Source organism: Anser anser (genome assembly GCF_964211835.1).
Source record: "Anser anser genome assembly, chromosome: 1".
Taxonomy (NCBI): domain Eukaryota; kingdom Metazoa; phylum Chordata; class Aves; order Anseriformes; family Anatidae; genus Anser; species Anser anser.
The window spans coordinates 112018375-112036597 of record NC_139720.1 but is presented as its reverse complement, the minus strand read 5'-3'; the positions used below and the strand labels follow the sequence as shown (position 1 = coordinate 112036597).

Here is an 18223-nt window from a genome sequence, read left to right as displayed (position 1 = left end):
CCCCAGAGGTTTGTAAATGTTTTTCTAGTTGGAAAAAGACAGAGCAAATGGTTTCTTACACCCATTTAGGGAGTAATGAAGTTTCAGAAAGGCAAATGTTCTTCTTTAGATAACTCTCAACAGTAAATAAGGAAAGCCTATTTAACTAAACACATTGTATTTACTTTACACATTGTTATCTTGCACAATGTCAAACACAAATGGCAAGAAAATCACCTAAACCAAATGTAACAGCACCATTTGCACTGTTAAAATTAAGGCTGTGTCAGTACTTGCATTGTAAGGTTCTGGGGCTCTCTAACGCCGCTATAAAACGTGGGCTGAGCAGAGACTCGGCAAATAACAGGTCGTGCCAGGAGCAGCTGAGAAAAGAAAGAGGCAGAGGGGAAGGCAGCATTTTTACAAACTCGTCCAGCCCAGGAAATTCAAAAAGTCAAAGCTGACATTTTGCTGTAGCAGGCACCGGTATGCATCGTATGAGTTAAGGATGGCAAGTCAGCCATAGCTCTCAGTTTCCTGGCTTTTGTTGGTTTGGGTCACAAACCACAGCTCTGTACAGCCTTTGTCTGCAAACAGCAAACTTCTCGTAGTGACCTTTTGTGGCAGGAGAATTCGAAGTGTGTTCCAACATTTTGCAGCTGTGGTATACTCAAATAAAACTGTAAACGATATGTGCAAACTCAGAAATTCAATTCGGTTTTTTCTTACAGCCGCTTTCACTTTTTAGCTTTCTATTTGTAAAGGTTTAAGGAAAGGGAGAAGGGAGGAATTATCGACCACTTTGAGAGGAACAGTGCTCGCTACAGGCACGGCACAGCCTTAACTGTAGTGCGTGCAGTCGTTAGGTAATGCTGTAATTGTTTGGTGCTTTCTAACCATGTCACTGGGTATCTCCCTAGGTTTCTCTCTGTCCTCCGTGGAAGAAGAAGGGATTCGTCGGCTGTATGTGAATGGTGTCAAAGAGACAGGCCTAGCTTTCAAGAAAGGTAAAAGACATTTTTAAATTGTGTTTGGTATTGTTTGTTTAATCCTGGTGCATACCGTGAGCTTGTTGGGGTGGAATTTTTATAAACGCACCAAAACAGGATCCCAGTCCAGAAAAGATCGTGCTCTTTCGGCAAGAACCTGAGGTGATGAACATATGGTTGTTCTGCTCTTGGAATCGACTGTGCTCTATAGTCAAACTTTTAATTTTGAGTTGCTTTGCTTGTAGGAGGGTCAGCACCTCCCTTGCAGCTAGAAAGAAAAGCCAGGGCCCTCTCAAGTCAGTCACTGCAAGATAAACAGGTACGGTAGAAGCTCTCAGGTTACCCTCTGTGGCTGGGATTACTGCCTCTAGTTTTGCTCCCAGCATTTTCAGAAAGCGTCACAGCACTTGCGCCAGAAACCAGCAGAGAAAACGTGGCTGCCAGGCGAGTCGTAGTGCAGAGAGGGGTACGGTTCTGCCATGCCTTACCCTAACTGAAGCCAACCCTGGCAATACCATGCCCATACTGCTTTTCCCACTCATCGCCCTCCCTCGTGTGCCAGCACTGCTGTTCCTGCAGCCACAGGAGGGGCTGGGCAGGGAGCTGGGCAGCTGAAATATAACCAAATTTTAAAGAGTAATATGGGGAGCAAGAAGAGCAGGAAGACGCTCACCTCATCATTGCCCATTAGTATATGCAGAGTCCTCAAAAGCACCTTCAGAGTTTTTTTGGGGAGTTGGTAGGTGGTAGTGCAGAGCTTACTCAAGAGCTTGCTGTTGTTGAAAGCGGTGGGGCCTGTTGTCCCCCAGACAGCTCCAGCCCCCTGCCTGGTGCTGCCTCTGGCTGAACCAATTCAGCTACTGTCATACTGGAGAACTGCCATGGCTTTTTCTGACCCGCTAGCAAATGGAGTTGGCTTGCATTGCAGCGAAGCCAGTGGCATAAGTGGCACAGGGGAGGGACAGGGCTGCACAGACAGAAGCTGGGAAGGGCTGGGGGGAGTAGTTTTGGCCACAGGGAACCTGGAGTTTCTCTCAGCTGTAGCCTCTGACACTACCTGAAGAAAAACACCTGGGGGGCTCTGGAGGCTGCTGCGTTTCAATAAAGTTTGCAAAGATCATTTTTCTCTGTCCTGTCCCTCCTCACCCCACCTCAGCCCCAGACGGGGGTGGACAGGATAGGGATTCTGCCAAAAGCCCTGAACAAGGCTTGGGTTCAGCTATCTGCCAGCCTGCACCAGGGAAATTAAGTTCTCTGTGCTTCCTGTGGGGAACAAAGAGAGTATTAGGGTGAAGATGCAGGGTTCAGCAGGTCTTACTTTGCTTTCAGATGTTTGAATGAAAATTTAAATGAATGCGTGAACACACACTGCCTCCTGTGGGGCTGACATGCTAAAACACACTTTCAGTAATACATTACTCTTCATAACTGATACAAAAAGCCACTTCTGTAATAACAGTATTTGGCAGGATATTATGACAAGATACACATAGTTAGCAGAGAGGAAAACTCTCTCTCTTCCTCGCATTATTTACATTTATGTTTGCATTTGACTGCATTTCCTGCAGAAAATTAACTAGAAGAGTTACAGTATTTCCTTTTCAATCTTTTTTTTTTTTAATGAAAAACTCTGAAATTTTATTTTCTCCTAATTATTTTTATGATTTATGATGTTATCTTTTTCTGTTGGTTTGCGTTAGCTAGGCCATTGCTGGATTTGTACTGATGCTTGATTGTACTGAGGTATATATGATGCTTCATCCCAAATGATTCAAAAGAGGGATTACAAAGAGCAAACGAAGCCCCAGATAAGATGTTTATGGTTACAAGCATATTAATGTGCTGCTATTATGACATGGCATCACTAAGTAGAATAAATGAAATAGAGCGAAATGCTTGACTTGCTTTGTTTTGTCCTCATTTCGAATATGATTTTATGGTCCATTTACTTCATAGCTATTCTATTTATTTCATTTTATTCTTTCTGAATCTGCGCTCCACACTACAGTTTCTGGGCACAGTTACATGCGTTTAAGAGAGATCTCAATTTTCCTAAAGAGGACTGGAGCTGTTTAGCCTCCGTGTTTCTTTCTCAAATGAGGGTAGGTAATCTGTCCTGGAGAATGCAGCTGAGCTCCTCTTGCAGCTCAGGCTCATCGAGTCGGGCCTCTCATCATGGCTTAAGGGCGCCAAGAGTCATCCTTTGCCTGGTCTCCCAGCCAGAGCACTGCACAGCAAGTCACCTACAAGAGCAGGTCACCTAGGGTAGGTTGCCTGCAAGGAGCAGCTCTTCTGGCCCTGTAAATTCCAGCTTTCCACCATGTAAATGCCAGGATGGTGACTAGGATGCCACAGCGGTCCCTCTGGTGGCTGTTGCACAGCGTGATTTTCCGTCCTCTCTCTCAGGGAGATGCCTGCAGGGGCCCTGCCAGCATACCCTCAGCGATGAGTGCAGCCCCAGCGACTGACCTGTAGGCTGAGTGACACTGGAATTTATTTGGGTTTAAAGCCTGGTCCAGCTCGCTGTTGTTATTTGGAGAGCAGGCCGAGGGGAAGGTCAGGTCTCCTGCGGACCCTGGAGGGCTGCTCGTTGTCTGTCGCATTGCTGCATCGCCCGGAGGCGAGCGGGAGTCAGCTGCTTCCTCTGCGGATCCCCTTTTCCCTTGGGCACTGGGGCTATAAATAGCTCCTGAAAATGGATTGGAAAAGACCATGTCTAACGTACCAAGTGCTAAAATCTGCCTTTTGAAGATCTGTATGCTGGGATGTAATTCGGACAGGGCCAGAGAGGAGGTTGTCTGAAGTCCTACACCAGTTAAGTGGGAAATATTCTCCCTCCTCCTAAGTGTATCAGTAGGTGACCACTTCAAATAAAAGCATGCATATGGGAAATTAAAAGAAAGAATCAACCCAGTCCAGCAACACAGCTGACACAGTGATCCTGGGGGATTAGCTGGGCTGCTCACTGGGAGCCTCTGCTTCCCAAAGCAGAGGTGCAGACCCAGCTCGCAATGCTTCATGCGGCTCCGTGTTTCCCCTGTCCTGTGTGCAGAGCCTGAGAAGTCTGGCTCTGTCCTTAAGCATACATTTATTTATGAGGAATATGTTTTGTACGATGGCTTGCTACACAGCAGCTGTCCCCTTGCAGAGCGATGTGAAGAAGGACAGGGTATGTGCTTGCTGGTACCTCGTGAGGGACTTCCTGGGCACCTCACTCTTATGGATACTGGAGTACCAGCCTGACAGCAGATCTCGCAGAAGTCCATCAAATTTCAATATAATTTGCAGTCATAAATGTTTACTCTATGTCTAGACATAACACTGTCTGGCACTTTATAAATACCCAGCTGAGCTCCTTGATGTCTGTGGGTAACAGAAACATTGCTGTGCAAGTCTTACCTGTTCCTTTCTGCATTGCAGGCCTGAAAGCTGGCGATGAAATTGTGGAGATTAACAAAAAAGCTGCTGAAGATCTGGACTCAGCTTTGCTGAAAGATGTCCTTGTTCAGCCTTCACTGTCTCTTACTGTACGTACCTATCCTGAAATAGAGGAAGGGCAGAAATTAATGCAGCCACCACCACGTCGCTTGGAAAACCCATCTGACTTGAGTGACAGCACGCTGGCATTTGCCGGGAGCAACCAAGGTATTGGGTTCAATGTAGAAATTATGAGGAGGAGAATTCACACTTAGAGTTTGCTGGTGTAGTCCCATTGATCTGTAACTTCTGTGATGAAAGTGAGAAGAATTACAGTCTGAATGCACTGCGTGGATGATAAATGAGACCTCTGGAAGCTGTAAGGTGTAGCTACAGTAGCAAAGAAGGATTAATGTGCACATGGTTAGGCTGTGAAATATGTCATCACCGAATGCGTGTCACATTATCTAGCTGTGCCTCCAGCAAGTCACAGACCTGATTGCTCACTTACTTCTGGGCTGCACAAAGAGGTGCCTTTAACTCCTGATTTGCCCACGGGATATATGTTCGGCAGGGAAGAAAGAAGGGATGAGCATTCACCCTCTCTGGGATCAGCCAGGAGCCCCATGTGTTTGATGAGACACATAAATAACTCACAGGGACAGTTCAAAACCCCTCAAGCTAGAGGCTGACATTACAGCCAAACGTACCTAACTGGCCCCACAGCACACTGGGGTGGAAAAAGCCATTCCTGCCCTCCACGCTGGGTTGTCCAGAGAACTGAACTGCAGAAAATTAAACTCTAGAAGAGGTGAATTGTTTGCTACTAGTTTAGCTTCCCGATCCAGATGAGGATAAGCACCAGTGCTGGGATAAGAGAAATGGCTGTGGGAGAGCAGGACCACCTCTTTAGCCTCTCGCCGTTATGTCTCTAAGACAGCAGTGGTGGGAAGTGCACTGGGATAGCAGGAAAGCTCCTGCACCATGTCTCCTCATACTTTCCTGTTTGAAAAGAGAAGAGGATATTGTACATTCCTGTTTGCTTTATTTTTATTTTTATTTTTGGAATAACTGAAAATTCAGGAAAAATGAATAGAATGGCCCAAAAGAAGCAGTTTCTAGATAAACAAAACTCTTCAGAGTTGAGGTAAATTTTTTCTTCCAGTCAAAAAGTAAATGTTTTCTGAATATGTCAAAATACTTACTATTTTCCCCAGAGTAAAGGTTTCATAAATGTCAATATAATTGTTCTGACATCTGTGAAATGGTTTTGGCTTGGGCATTTGGAATAAAAACTGGAGCAGGAGGGGCTGTTGATGCACTTCACCAGGGTTCAAGCCCACCTTTTCCCAGGTCACGTCTGTCGGGTTGTTGTGGTCACCCAGTGTAGGGACTCCTTTGGTGGATCTGGGTGCACACTTGAGCTAACCCAGCAGCTGTGTGAGTGCATGAGCATGATACTGAGCAGGGACAAACAAGCCACAGTGAAAGATTGTTTGCTTGGACTCGGGACCAAGCTGACTCATCTCTGCCTGCGAAGGGTCAGGTGGGTACAGCCTGCCTCTCAACATTTCTGGATCCTGCTCTGTTTTGCTGAAAGTATTTACTGAAAGTGATCTAGCAAAAACGTCCTTGTTCTGGTAACAGGAACACATAGAGGGGACGGGGAGAAATGGACCCCAAGTCTGACTTTTGGGAGTGTAATAGATTCATAGCACGTGGAGTAGCACAAACAAGAAGGCTTAAAATCAGCTTTTTGCAAATACCTCTGAGGATATTGATAAAAGCAGCCTCATGTAAGATGTGAAATAAACTCCCCAAAGCAGTTAAAATTAAACATTTATGAAGGACATTCTTCCTTTTTAATTTTCATCGAACTTTTCCAAGTTAGGCTTCTGTGCTGAAAAATCTACTATTAAGCTCATGTTGTAAACATTGATAGCTGGCCACAAGATGTCCCCATTTCCTATGTAACACCAGTTCATCATGGACCCCATCCTTCTGTCTTTGCCTGTGCTTTTCCCGTAAAACCCTTGCAGAGTACTCTTTCCCCTTGGAGTGTCTGCCCTAGGTGCAAAAAATTGGGATCTGAGACTTCCATATTTATGCAACGTGGTGATTTCAAAGCCAGAGCAGTCACACTTTGTAACACAGGGCCTCTAGAGCTGGTCTCAATAAGCAGCTTCCCTGCCTCTGTCAGTGCTCTACATCCTTATTTTGAATATTTAGGTCACGGAGGAGTCCTTTTCCTTGCTGAGAGTCAGTGCATGCTTTGCCAACTGCATCTGCAGAACCTGCAGAACCTTTTCATATTGTCCAGTAGCAGCACTGTGTGGGTACCATGTGAAGTGAAGACAGGACGTGACTGATGAACACACCTCAGCAAAACGAGCCCACCTGCCTCTGCTGCTTTGTAGGTACTGCTTCCTTTGTGCTGCACTCAGTTCAGGTATGATCTGTGATCTTCTGGAATCTTTTCCCAAGTCAGGTTTTTGTATTTAACTCAGCGGTGTGGAAGGTCTGCTTGTTTTTCCATGTCCTGCGGAGAGCCTGTGAACTCCCTGCTGCACCAGAGTACCTGCATCTTCAGTAGCTCCCAGGACTGGGGCTCAACTTCAGGGCTTCCTTCTCTGTTCAGGTTTCTCTTGGCATAGCTGTCCACTGCTTGTGGTGTGCTGCAGCCAGTTCCTTTGGTTTTTCATTCATGCGACAGGCGGAAAGAAGCTAGAGCTGTCCTGACATTTACTTTCCTTCAAAGTGCAGCGAATAAGGTGGCAATTGCCTTCATCGCTCCTCAAAGGGGTAGGAATGCTTGCTTAACCAAACGAAGCAGCGAAATAGCTCATCAGCAAATGTGCAGGTGTTTATGGCAGCTTCTGAAAGTGCCTGTAATTGCCATATGAAATATGCCTCTGAAGAACGACATTAAGACAGTGTTTAAAGCTAAACAACGCCAATACTCTAATTTGGAATGACTTACCCCGAGGTGGGAGTGAAAGCAACAATCTGCATCCAGCTTTGCGATTTGGAGGCAGGTGTTTTGATCTTCTCCATCAATTTCTCTCTACTTAGATTTTAATAGAACACAATGTTGTACTGAAGCCTTTGTTCTTCTGGCTCTGTGCTTTTTCAGTTTTTCTTTTACCCCAAACTGGATCCATGTGAAATTTTAAAAAGGGGGACATGCTTTGATTTTGGGGGCTGTAACTGCATCGAAGGTTTTTGGTCTCCGCTCTGCAGCTCCTTGTAGAGGGCAGTCAAGTGTGAAATACCCACTGACCCATTTGTATCCTTGTTGATTACTGGCAGTTCGGCTGGTTAGGCAAATCAGCTCAGTTGTTTCTATTCTATGTCTTATTTTGAGCACGCAGATTTTTTCTTCAGTTCTGAGCTGGTACAGCCTCTGTTTCAGCAGGGGAGTGAAGCATTACCAGGCCAGAATGCCAGCAGGTATAAATCACCTATAGACCCATCCATTTTCCAGAAACTCATGGTCTGGTTGACCGATCTCGCTGATGTCCTGTCATCTCCTTCACTATTGCAATTCTTCATAGCCCGTGAAGTCAGCAAAGGGCAGAGCTTTTGTGTGAGGCATACCATATTGCATCTTTTCAACAGAAAATACTGTGTCACATTTTTTTTAGTTGTTTTTAAGGAGGCTTTGGTCATGCCTTGTTACTCCGTGGGAGGTCTTCCATGAGCAAAGCCTGCACCGTGTTTCGGGGAGCTGACCTCCATGAAGTGCCTGCCAGTGTGGTTGTTAAATACGGTGTGACTTACAGCTGCTTCATTTTCTACAACTACCTTGTATACGGAGAGGTTTGGGCTACAGCCTGAAAATCAGCTCTGTGGCAGCTGTTACTTCTTTGTGTTATTTCTTAACAGGCTGTTCTTGAGATGACCTTGGATTTTAGGTCTCTAATTGATGTAAAAAATACCATCTTGGATATGATGTATACTTTCCCCTAGGAATTTGCTCCATGTCAGGCTTGCAGAGCCACAAGTTTTCTTCCTTTCATCTATATTTTCCTGGCTATCAGTCTTCCCTCCTAACGCAGCCTGCATAAATCCAGTTGAGGAGGAATAGCTCTGATTCTGTCTGGAGCCCTGCAGCCTGTTTTCCTTACTGCCTGAAGGGCTCAGTGAGAGCTCTGTCCCCTTCCCGTGAGGAGTGCTTCGTCTCCACAGTCTGCTCCACTCAGTCCAGGGAATGAGAGGTTGAAAGCTGGAAACAGAGGGTCACATCTCCCTAAGATCAGTTAAGCATAAAGGAGATATTTTGCTATTAGGGGGGCTTTGAGATCTGGGAAAGGGAGGGGGGGAGTATTACCCGTATTTGTTTGTGGTCTCCCCACTATTAACTACCTTTTTCACTCTGGGGTAGAGTTTCTGAGGGTTAGGCCTTGTATAGTTCAGTATTTTGGAGACCTCTAGTGTGAGGGATAACTCCGCAGGGGTAATCAACAGCCAAATAAATCATTGTGCTGAATGTAGCTGATAAAAAAAGAAAGCATTTCCCTGTTTTGAATGAGTATATTAATCTTCTAGATGTGAAGCAGCTCGATGTTTTTAAGGAGTCTATTATTTTGTTGTTCAAAAAGAAGGAGAACTAGAGGCTAAAGTTAACACGTGCTGTGAAGAATATGGCATAAACATGAAACAAACTCGCATTGCACTCTAAGAATTGCTGTTGTTTCTCATTCCATCCTGGTCCTGTCGCAGTTACCCTTAGGCTAAGTAATTTGGATTTCAGAACAAGCTGAGACTAACAGTAACCTTAATTTCTTCTGGGTTATTTTCCTGAGGCAGCAACTAATTTCATATCTTTTGTAGCATGTTCAAAAAATACTGTTATCATTCAGTACTTGATAACAATTCCAGCAGCATTTACTGCAGCAGCAATTGAGGCTGTGGCATATAATTAAGCAGAGATGTGCAGAACTGTTGTCACAAGATGAGGTTTTTAAAAGCAAAAGCTAATGGAAGTTGCCTCAGCCAGAATTGTATTTGGAGGGCTAATTCCTGGCTTTTCTGAAGTTTACCTGAGCTGCTGTTGAAATAAGTGGTGTGGCTGTTAGCACATTAGTTTTTGGATTGCAGCTTTGGGTTTTGGAGTCTTCCCATGTTAGCTGCAGTAAGCATGCCTGCTTCATTAGCAGCAGGGTTTGTAATCTTAATATTCTTGCTGTGTTGCCACTCCCTCTGCTGGCTTCGTGAACCAGAGACTGAAACTCGGTAAGTGTGGAAGGAATGGCTGCGTTCTGTAATTGCAGTGCCCCTGGTTCCCAGGGACCCTGAGCACATGCCTCGTTTCTCTGTCTGTGAATATTCCTGTTCATTTGAAACAGTCAACAAAGCATGGTGCAAGTATTTATTTGACCAGGTTCCTGAACTGAGGAGGGAGAAAAGTGACTGATGCAGGGAAAGTTTCATTGAATCTGCATTTTCCCTAAAAAGAGTGATTGAATTGAGTAACATTCAGCATAGATTTTTCTACGTTTGAGCAATTTATTATCTAATTGAAATGGAAAGGGAAGCAATAGAGTTCTGGCAGAAAGATAGGAGACTTACAGGTCTTATTTCTGTAGCTTTCCAGAAAAGGCAGATTTTTCCAGTTGTTCCTGTAGCGTTCTTTGGTCACTCAGTTGACTGGGGTAGCTGTAACACAGCTTTAAGAATCTTTGCAGAGGTTATCAACATTATGGGATTTCCCAGTGGGACAGAACACCCCAATGTAAAAAATAATGTTTCCTTCTTTTATGTTTCAGCGTTTCAAAGCTAACCATAATTCTTCTAAAAAGTCAGACATGAGCCCCGTGAAAGCACTTTGGCCACTGAAACCTCCACAGCTCTTCTTGCAGGAGCACAGATGCCCAAGCCTCTTGGCTGGGACTCAGAATGGGTAGTCGTGTTCTGCCTAATCCGTATTTCACCTGCCATCTCAGCTTGGATGGGGTCACCCCTTATTTCCTGCCGAAAGGAAATAAGGAATCACTGTATTTTTTCCTTCAGTACCACTGAGTTTCATCGGTGAAAGGAGTACAGAAGAGGACGACGCACCTTTTGCAGAGTGTGGTTGCAGGCAGGCAGGGAAGGACGTGGGGCCGAGCTCTCCAGCCCCTGACACTTGCTGGCTGACTGCAGAGGTGACAGATCTCTGCCTGCGTCTCTCTGGGCCACAGGCACTGCCCCACAGACTCGCCTCTCGTGGCAGTACTGGCTGAGATCCCACAGTGGCTGTGCACGGGTCTGCAGCCTGTTCTGCTGGCTCTCCCGCATCCCCTCCGCCACCTGATTTGCTGGAGGACATCTTCGTCAGGGGATGTAGGCCCCTCAGTTTGGTTAACTCCAGAAATACGATCTAGAAACGTCCCATTCAGTGCTGTCTTGGTGCTGCTGAAGGCGGCAGGTTAATTACAAGCTTAATTTCAGCAGTCCTCATCAGGGCTCAAGGCTCTCCTCCCGTAGGAAAGACCTGTGTGGCCCTGCGATGAACTAGGTTAGGGAAGCCAGCAAAAAGAAATAAATGAATAATGTTTATTCCCATTCATCTTATTGTCTGGCTGCATGGACAGCTGTGTCAGCATAACTTGGGTGCAAGGGGACAAGAGAAGAGAAGAATAAATAGGGCATGGCCAGGCTGGAAGAAATGCTTATGAAGCCATACCCTTGCTCACTGGGTGACTCCCTTTTTGACTTCAAAGTTCCCCTTTGTTTAAAGCAGGTACCTTGTGCTTTGAGCATGCATGGTATGGTTTATCCTGAGATACTCTGCACCCCAGTTTTACCCCAGCCTGAACATGGAAGTGAGATCCCTTTGTGGCACAGTCCCAGTGGGAGACCCAGTACAGGGCTGGGCTAGAGCCAGCGCTGCCCTCCTGGCTGACCACCCAGCATTAGCTGCTTCCCTGTTGCCTTCCCACTGCCTTACCCATGAGACATACAAGGTGTTGTGTAGGGAGCTGAGATGTGTAAAGCACCCTGCCTGAGAGATAGAGGCATCCTAGAAGTTACAAGCCAAAGCCTTCAGCCATCTCAGCCTGTTGTTGCTTCTGGCCCGCAGAACATAACATGCTGGCAGATGGCTGGCCTTGCTAACACCTCCCTGTTGCTTCCACTAAAGGGACTAAATTCAGTATTGCCCGTTCCACATATGCAGGAATAAAGCATTGAGATACAAAAATTATGAACATGGAGGGTTTTCTGATCTGTATTCTGCTTCTTGTGTTAGTAGGATAAATGCTTCTGAGCTTTGCACCACAGCTGAGAAAGCTTGGCTAGGAATATTTATTTCCATTGCACTAAAAAAAAAAAATATCATCTGGCACCAAGAACCCGGTTTTAAGAGCAGTACCAAATATTGTGGAATTCTCATTAAAATCTCAGGCGATAGCAACCCTGCACAGGGGAAGCAGCAGCCATGGAAAATTGTAGCCAACTGTTGGTGTGGTACTTAAGCTTTACATGATTCTCCAGGCATTCAAGCCCCAGCACCTTTGGTCTGGTGATATAAGACTTCCTTTTATTTTGTTAGTTCAAGCCATAAGTTGAAGTTATTTAATGGGCATGAGTCATAATGTCACGGATATTACACTGCCAAGGCAACCTGGGTGCTCCTGTGACCTCCATCTGTGCTTGTGGCCACATGGATTTGACCCCCTTTTTCCTGCTGCTGCTTTTTGGATTTCCCTTTCCAATTCCTTAATGTCAAGTGAAGCCCACAAGTTATTGTCCCTAACAAATGGTAGCCGTTGGGCAGCATTCAGGTGCTACGGAAGGAAATGAGCACATTCTCCTCGGAGCTCCTCGCAGAGCTAAATAAAGATTTGCAGGGCAAAAATAAAACGATGTAATGAACCTGACAGAAATGGGACAGTAACTGGAAGATATTAAAAGGCTGTTGCGGGAACGTGCAGCATTATTGAACTGATTGCCTGTGTTTTAACAAGCAGCAGATAAAACTGCTAAAGTTGACATCGGCTTTGGCAGCTTAAGACGTTAGAAATACCCTAAACACATGCACTGTGTGACTGCTCATTAAGACGTAAGTGAAAGATTGCTGTCTACTGGGTAGAAGTGTTTATACTGCAGGAAACAGATTAAGTGGTGTTTTAATATACAGGAAAAGAAAAAGTGATAGCTTAAAAGCAAAACCCCAACCCCCCTAACAAACATTATTTGCCTTGGCTTGGGGATGAGAAACAGCTGTAGGATGTATTTCATGCAACTTATAATGGAAAATTAATTGCAGTAAGCACGGACTGCCCAAACCAAATTATGACACATAGCACATTTTACTCTTGTTTTTTAATGGATAGCATAAGGCATTTAAGAATTTTTTTTACACGTTAGTAGAGACACCAAAAAAATGACAGTCCAAGTTCATAAAATAAGGGCAAGGCTCAGAAAACTTAACTTCTTACAGACAAAACACTTCTTTGAATAGATTTTGTTTTGCCAAACATTCCCTGGGTGCACAAACATGCACATCTTTTTAAAAGGTAAGCCTTATCTTTTCAGAAGAGAGTCATGTCTTCGGAAAGCTCAATTATGAACTGCCTTTTATGTTGTTTTCATTCTATTTGATGTCCAATTTAGATCCATCCCAGTATGCAGAATATTTTCTGAATTTATATCTGAATTTCTGCATTCCAATTTTTCTGAATTTTCAGACCTATTAAAGTGGAAATCTTGTACAATCATGCTTTTATATATATATATATATTTTTTTTTTTTGTAATGGTGGTTGGAAGCTTGCAAAAACTAAAGAACCCAGACCTGGATCACTGCCCTCAGACTTCATGTAGAGAACCTTATCTAGGACGTGTTCTTGAGCCAATGTTATGTGTTAACATAAAAACTATGAAAGAAGATCAGTGGCTTCGCAATTGCGGCAAAGAGGCAGCAGAATTTAATCTCCTTATTCAATTAGGAAACATATAAAGAGTATTGTTTCTATTTCATGAAACATATTTCAGACCAGTACAAATATAAGCAAACATACTAGACGTAGTTAATGAGTTTCTTTTTTAAATCTTTACAGCAGCTTGCCATTTTAGCTGAATAAATTGACCATCCATGCTACTCTAGCCTTTTTGGCCAAATCACACCATGTTTAACTGCAATTTATCAGTGTAACAGATGTGTGTTATTGTCACTGTGGCCTTTTTACTTCCAGCATTGCTATTTAGCCAAATGTTCCTTACAGACAAATTTACATGACTTACCTAAATTGAAATGTCTAGTTGAAAATAGCAAGGAACGTGAGAGTCAGCATGGGACTAACACAGAAATGGTGCTGCATCTGATGTGCTAAATTACTGTTATTCCTTGTAAAAAAGTTCGTGTTTCAACCTAGGACTGAATTGGAAAGGATGGCTGTAGGACCAGTGGGCTCTGTCAACAAGATAGTGTGCTATCGGGATGCTTCTGTTTATAAGGCTAGCAAAACAAAACAAAACAAGTTTGCAAAAAAAATCTGTTCTGTTACAGAAAAGAGTTAGTTTTCCACCAAAATGTTTAAATGTTACATGCTGGCAACAACCTCTCCAGAAAACAAAACAAAACAAAACAACAAAACACTAATATAGTTCAGTCTTGGTTTCTAAAAAAGCAGGGATATTCTGTGTTGCTGCATCCATTGAATTTTGATTATGTTTTTCTGCATTATGTGAAGAATAAACAGAATGGCATAAAAAGTATAATCCCTGGTGGAACATTCACTGTCTTTTTTGTGTGGCAGGATGCAGGCAGAGAGGGGTACCCAGAAAACACCCTTCCCAATCCACCCCAGGAGTGACACTGCTGTAAAAACTTTTCCTTACGGGACTGGGGGGAGGAGGGAGGAAAGTTGAGAGGAATTAGCATCTGGACTCAGCTTCTGGAAAGTCTCTATGCTGGCTTGAAGCTCAACCCAGGCATGCAGGAGTTTCCTAGCAGAGTTCATTTCATCAGTGTTCATTATAATGTGATAGTTAGAAGCTGAGTGTATGTGAAGTCTGCTTTCTGTGAAGGCTGGCTAAGGTATAGTAATACTGCTTCTTATAGTTATTTAAGTCAGAGAATGAGATCCTGGAAATAAAAAAAAAGTTACTTGCACACAGACCTCTGAGGTTGGGATTAGTTCTGTTCATTCCTTTGCCTCTTGCAGGTAATCCATCATTTACTTACAAAAAGTTGCAATGTCAAGAACATACTCTCCAGAAGAGTGTTAAGGCACAGGTGTACGCAGTTCTTGCCACGTACTGGTGAAAATAAAATTTAGTTTTCAGTTAATGTGACAGACATCTAACAACTTCTAAAGCAGGTTTTGTTTCCTAAAAAATCAGCATTGAAACTCAGTAGCAGGTGTATTAGGCCAAAACTGCAGTCAACTTAAAAGCATTACGTTCAGCTTGCTCAGAGGAAGGGCTGACCAAGGCTTTCTCCTTGGCACTGCCCACTCATTCACCTACTGGAATTTCCATTTAAAACCAGTCAAGTATAAAGGCAGGCAATTCCTTGCCATCAAGGAACTTAAAAATAAATGCAAGAATTTCAGCATGGCATTTTAGCCTTATCTCTGAATCAGCTTTTGTAATTTCCAACTAAATAGTGTTGTCTGGCCATAACCTGTTTATTTTTACACCTGTAGTTGAATGTGGTCCCTGTTGCAAAACAAGGCAGTCCTGCCAGGTCATTGAGTGCTTCTGGCATATATTCAGCATGTGCTTGCATGCAGGATGGGGCCTGGCCATCCATGGGAACTCAATACTTGCTGCCCACAGCTTTTTGAAATTTTGGAAATTATGGTTGGCTTTTCACACACATCTCAATTTCAGCAGGGCACTCGCTTTGTGGTGACCCAGACAGCTCCGTTGAGACGGCTCCAGAGGAGGCAGAAGCGCAAGACTTGGAATCATCTGATGAGGCTGATAAGATGAGCAAGGTGAGAAATTTTCATTTTCACATGCCAAGGAGTGAAAGCACACCAAGCTCACAGCTGATGTGCTGGCTTCCCAGCTGCACCTGATTAGAACATCTTTCCTGGGAAAGTGTGAATCTTACTTTTAAGGTGTTTACAGATGATACTGAATGCAACACATTACATCTTTGATTATGGCACATCACCATCTCTTGAGCAGGACTTGTACCCTTCTACTGAGGACGGTTCGTATCTTCACTATCTTGTGACAATATTCCCACATATTTTCTAAATGGGATGGTTTATCATCTTCTTTTCCAGAGCAGGTCAGCTGAACCAGAAAATCAAATGGATTATTATGATTTCTTATTCTTTCTTGATTTCTAGGCATGGGAGGAATGTAAGTTAAACAGTATTTCCTTAAATCAATAGCATAGTGCATATGCTAGTTTTTAAATGCAGACTAATTATAGCCAATCTACCTTAAATTGAAGCAAAACTATCCAATTATAGCTAAGAGGTTGTGCAAATGGTTTGTTAATTGCTATCTATTAAGGGGTGGGTTTCACAGCAGTTGGTAGTTTGCTCTAGGCTGGTGTTGGGGAGTTATCTCCAATGTTATCTGTGATGATTAGTGGCTTTTGAGGCAGAAACAAGTGAGATTATTTTAAAGGCAATGATTGTTTTTATGTATTTCATGCATAAGTGATGGTGAGATTTTCCAGCTAATTTTCCACAGAAATCCTGATCTAATGAGTATGAGATCTCACTCAGTTTTTGTTCATGTGCAGATGTATTTTTTCTTAGTGTTTTCTTGTTTTAGCTACAGTATGTTATAGTGAGTCCTGAATTGGTCCCTGTACTCTTCTGCTTACTCATTGTAGGAAAAGGAAAAGACCCCGGCCTCTTGTTTCCTGACCTCTGATGTCATGCTAGCCTGTAGTTTTGCCTCTGATAGCCGGGGAGTGGAAGTCAGATAACAGAGAACATTCCTGTGCATGAAATATATGCAGAGGTTGCATGTGGAGAAATGGTTTGTTCTTATGTTTTGCTTCCAGGCTTTACTGCAGAACTTTTTCTTGTAAGTACAGAGAATTTCTTCTTGAGTAAGTGGAAGTGTTTGTTGATACTTCTCTATTTTTAACTGTAAGGGTGTGGGATTTTCATGTGCGCTGAAAAGACTCTCTTCTGTTAAGCACTGAGGCTGGGGAAGAGCACTGAGCATAACACATAGCTACTTGGGGAATAAATGTTCGTGCTGTGTTTTCTGTAGCTTTCTATTTCTGAACTGTGACAGGTTGGGGGGCTCCATATTGCATCTTGCCTCCTGGATCTTCAGAGCTGTAACTGCCTAAAGCGAGACCTAAGGATTACATGATTAGCCTTGCGGCTCAGCAGATTTAGTTAAACTGAGAAACGTGCATTAGCAGCTCTAATACTTGATATTCATACAATGGAAGAGTAAGTCCAAACTGTAACAAGTCTTACCTTCCAATGAGAGAAAATCTGCCTTTCTGTAAATAAAAATGTTTGTGTGTATTTCATTTTAAAACTCAGAAGGGTATTTTGTGTTGTTTATGTGATATAGGTAGGAGTGAGGCATTTTACTTCCCATGTAGAAGTACTCTGTACTACATGGGCTTTTTTTCTGATTTTTCTTGAACTAAAGCTATAGAAATCCCCAAATTATTTTGCTAAGCCTATTGAGAAATCCAGTAAATAGTAGAGGGCAATGGTAGAGAGCACTATTACTGCTTCGAATACTAATTTTTAAATACAGCAACAATAGAGAAAAACAAACGAACAACAAAAAAAAAGGGACACCTAACTGAAAAGAGCTAAAAGCATGGAAGGGTTTTCCTAATCCTTTTGCTTTGTGTGTGCCTGGGAAAGCCGATCTGCGCGGGGAGTGAGGAGTCTGCAATGCATTTTCCTCCATGGAAAATCACCACCTGGCCGGTACCATGAGGACAACGACAAAGGTGTTTTCTAGTTCATGCATTGCTGCACCTTTCCATGCTCGTAGGATTATGGAGCAGATTAAGTTGATGTCCTCAGCGCTGTTTTACGCGGGTTATTTTTGTACACGGGAAGTGAAACGCTGCCCTCAAGTCACCAGAAGGGGCATGCTCCTTGTATCACCATTTCCACCACAACTTCCAGTCTTCCTCAGATGCTGAAGAGGACTTACTGATTGTTTCACGTGTTTATTTACTGTCCATCTTGGCAAAAGCTAAGCAGGAGCACTCTTACCCATTCACCGCTGGGCAGCAGAGGAAATCCAGTAGAGCTACGCTGGAGCCTCCTAGCTAGATGCAAAGTTCCCCATCTTTCAGTGCAGATGCAGCATTAGCAGCTGAAGATCAGAAAATAGCATTTGGGTTGTGCAACAGCATGATTCAGAGACAGGGCTTAATCCTGCAAAGATCATCACTCCGTGGCAGTCTGCTGATGTCCGCAGCACGCTGCTGAGGAGGAGAGCTCCCAGCTCCTCCAAGGAAATTTCCCAGCTCGCCAGCCAGCAAAGTGATTCTAGATGAGAGTTAATAATTGATGGGAAAAGGAGAGGAACGTAGCGCTGCGGCTGTCCTTCATGCGTTCTTGTAGCACGCGCTGGGTAGGCTTGTTATGAAGGTAAGCTATGTGAAATCCTACCAAAAGCTGGACTTGGATCCCTTCTGCCTTCTACCTGTAATTTTGTCATGTAGGTGATACATAGCTGGGTAATACAGGAGGTACTTCAGTGTGGCTCATCTCCTCCTCCTCTTCCCTTCCAGCTGTCTCTTTCCCTTCCCCCCAGCTCAGCATGTGTGCCTGTGGGTGTGTGTTTGCTTAGTAGTGGTGCATTTGTTTCATAATCTGCAGAAGCCTCCAAGCTGTTGATGGTAGTGATGGATTTGGAGGGTATGCCAGTAGCTTTGAGGATTCCCCCCTT

General features: G+C 43.8%; 1 protein-coding gene across 25 annotated transcripts in view; it reads left to right on the top strand.

Moving 5' to 3' along the window:
- Positions 1–18223, top strand: part of TIAM1 (TIAM Rac1 associated GEF 1) — a 176173-nt gene that overhangs the window by 136228 nt on the left and 21722 nt on the right. For 9 of the 25 annotated variants that reach the window (XM_083822207.1, XM_083822208.1, XM_083822203.1 and 6 more), the window contains 3 exons: positions 900–986; positions 4389–4613; positions 15206–15312. In XM_083822207.1, the coding sequence (XP_083678333.1) occupies positions 900–986; positions 4389–4613; positions 15206–15312 (419 nt within the window). Of the gene's footprint in view, positions 1–899; positions 987–4388; positions 4614–4637; positions 15060–15205; positions 15313–15341; positions 16045–16172; positions 16370–16641; positions 17923–18223 lie in introns of those variants that run through there. The other 16 variants (XM_083822182.1, XM_083822192.1, XM_083822188.1 and 13 more) reach the window with 11 other exon arrangements.